The 2630-nt window shown below is 31.3% G+C and overlaps 1 protein-coding gene across 1 annotated transcript; it reads left to right on the plus strand.

Moving 5' to 3' along the window:
• Positions 1-1557: 1557 nt before the first annotated feature.
• Positions 1558-2016, plus strand: LOC117180682. Its single transcript, XM_033373172.1, has one exon. The coding sequence runs from the start codon at positions 1558-1560 to the stop codon at positions 2014-2016; it is 459 nt and encodes a 152-aa protein (XP_033229063.1).
• The last annotated feature ends 614 nt before the right edge of the window (positions 2017-2630 follow it).

Here is a 2630-nt window from a genome sequence, read left to right on the forward strand (position 1 = left end):
TAGAGATTTTTATTTGTACTTAACAGCCCAGATATGTAAATTAAAATCAAATTAAGCAAAAACCTTTTTTTTGGTAGTCAGAAGTTATTTTGTTAAGAATTACTTTCTCAATCCTTGACGCTTCGGTACCATGCGTACCTTTTTCAAAATGATTTAACCTAAATAGTCATATTTTTCAATTAGTAATATTAAAAAGAAGAATCGTGATACAGGATTTCATCGATTTATATACATTTTTTACCTGAGTTTTCACAGTTTAAATTAATCAAATATAAGATTAATTTCGTTAAGTAAAAAAACAAAAATAAAAAACGATGTTATTGGAAATTTTTCCAGTCAAATCAGTTTTCCTTAAATCAAATTTTAAAACAATAAATATCGATATGTTAAAGTTTTAACATATTAATGAGACTTTTATCAAGTATGGAATATATTTTTTTTTAATCAGAAATTTCATTTAAAAATTAAAAATTTATTTTATGTTAAAGAAACAGTTCTTTAGATTTTAATAGAAAAATTACTGACTTTAGATTGAACAAATGTTTTATGAATTTAAATAATGTCGCGAAAATTTTAGCTGCAGGCCACAAATTTAGAGTGCCTTTGAATGCGAATGAACTTCCTATTAATAGTTTGTTGGCAAATATCGAAAATTCTATTAAAATTATTGCAGAAAAATTAAAATTTAATATTCGAAAAACTGTCACTTAAATAGTATCATATCACAATGATAAAATTAAATGACAAAACTTAGATGAATCCGTGTTTTAAAACATTCTAAAAAATGATATTTTAAACAAGTAAATTAAAACTAGTATGGTTCTAACTATCGAAAATAAATATAATGACATACCTATTAGATGGAAAAATAAAATAATAATTAATTATCGATGTGCATACCGTTTAAAAGCTCACAATAGTGTAATGATAAAAGCTTATACTTTCCCTAAAGTTCACAAACCTAATTAAGTTGGAGAATAATTGTTTATAATGTTGGTTCTTCAACATACAATTTATCAAAGTATATGTTTAATGTTCTAAAGCCAGTTTCTAATAAAACCAGTTAGTTTGTCAAAAAAGGTTGTGACTTTAAAATTTGTTTAAAGAAATAATAATGTACGAAAAACTCATTTAATGGTTCTTTTAGATGATGTGTCTGTGTTTGACAGCATCTCACAACATCTTTCTTTTGATTCCAATGAAAAAAACTTAATTCAAATCATAGTTCAACAAAACTAACAAACAATGGAATTCTAATAATTATTAGAATGATTTTCAATGTAATTGTTTTCTTCTTAATCAATAACTACGAGGGCTGTTTGATAAGTCAGTGACTTTTTCAACAAAAGATTTTTTTTCGACATATAAACATTTTATTTCGTCAACGCCATCTATGAATAGGCTCTTATTAAATCTTGAGCAAGCTGGATCATTTAGTTTGTGTTTGATAGCCATTAAAAGTACGTAACCTCGTGAATTTTAACGAAAATGGAAAAAAGTGAATTTCGCGTCCTGATGAAGCATTATTTTTTACGTAAAAACACCATTACTGAAACGATGGTTAAGAAGTGGTTTACTGAGTTCCGTTGTGGTCGTACCAGCACAAGTGACGCCGAACGTTCAGGTTGCCCAAAAGAGGTCATCACGCCAGTAATCGTCGATAAAATCCATAGAATGATATTGGACGATAGGAGAGTGAAAGTGCGTGAGGTGGCTGAGGCTCTAGGCATCTCAACTGAGCAGGTACATCACATTTCACATGAATATTTGGACATAAAAAAATTATCCGCTAGATGGGTGCCACGATTGTTTATAATCGACCATAAGCGCAACCGTGTGACCACTTCAAAGGAGTGTTTGACGATGTTCAACCGCAAACCGAACGAGTTTTTGCACCGTTTTGTAACCGTGGACGAAACGTGGATCTATCACAACACTTTAGAGACGAAGGAACAATCGAAGCAGTGGGATTATTCGTGTGAACGTGCACCAAAGAAGGCCAACGTAGGTCTGTAGGCCAACAAAGTCATGGCCAGGTCAATGGTCAATATTATTCAGAGCTTTTGGACAGATTCGATACTGATTTGAAGAAAAAACGACCGCATTTGTCGAAGAAAAAAGTGCTGTTCCATCAGGACAATGCACAGGTGCACACGTGTGTAATTGCGATGGCAAAATTCCATAAATTGGGCTACGAACTGCTACCTCATTCAGCATATTCTGCAGATTTAGCCCCCTGCGACTGTTTCCTGTTTCCAAACCTGGAGGAATGGCTGAGCGGTAAGAGATTTGAGTCGAATGAAGAGGTCATCACCGAAACAAACGCTCAAAAGGAGATTATGTTGAGAAATAAAACGCTTTTTGCCAAAAAAATCTCTTATTCAAAAAGTCACTGACTTATCAAACAGCCCTCGTAGTATAAACAAATTTGGGGTTTCTCTATGAGTTCACCTTTGTTTGCAGCTGATTCTCATTTGGTTTTACAAGATATTGAAAAAAAACTTCACAATTATTATATTTCAAACGTATTTTTACAAATTTTATTTCGATGTCATTTTAGCTATTGTTTCTACCAACAAGATTGGAATTTTCTTAAATGCATTTATTAGCATTGAAGATTGCATAAATTT

Source organism: Belonocnema kinseyi, chromosome 9 (genome assembly GCF_010883055.1).
Source record: "Belonocnema kinseyi isolate 2016_QV_RU_SX_M_011 chromosome 9, B_treatae_v1, whole genome shotgun sequence".
Classification (NCBI taxonomy): domain Eukaryota; kingdom Metazoa; phylum Arthropoda; class Insecta; order Hymenoptera; family Cynipidae; genus Belonocnema; species Belonocnema kinseyi.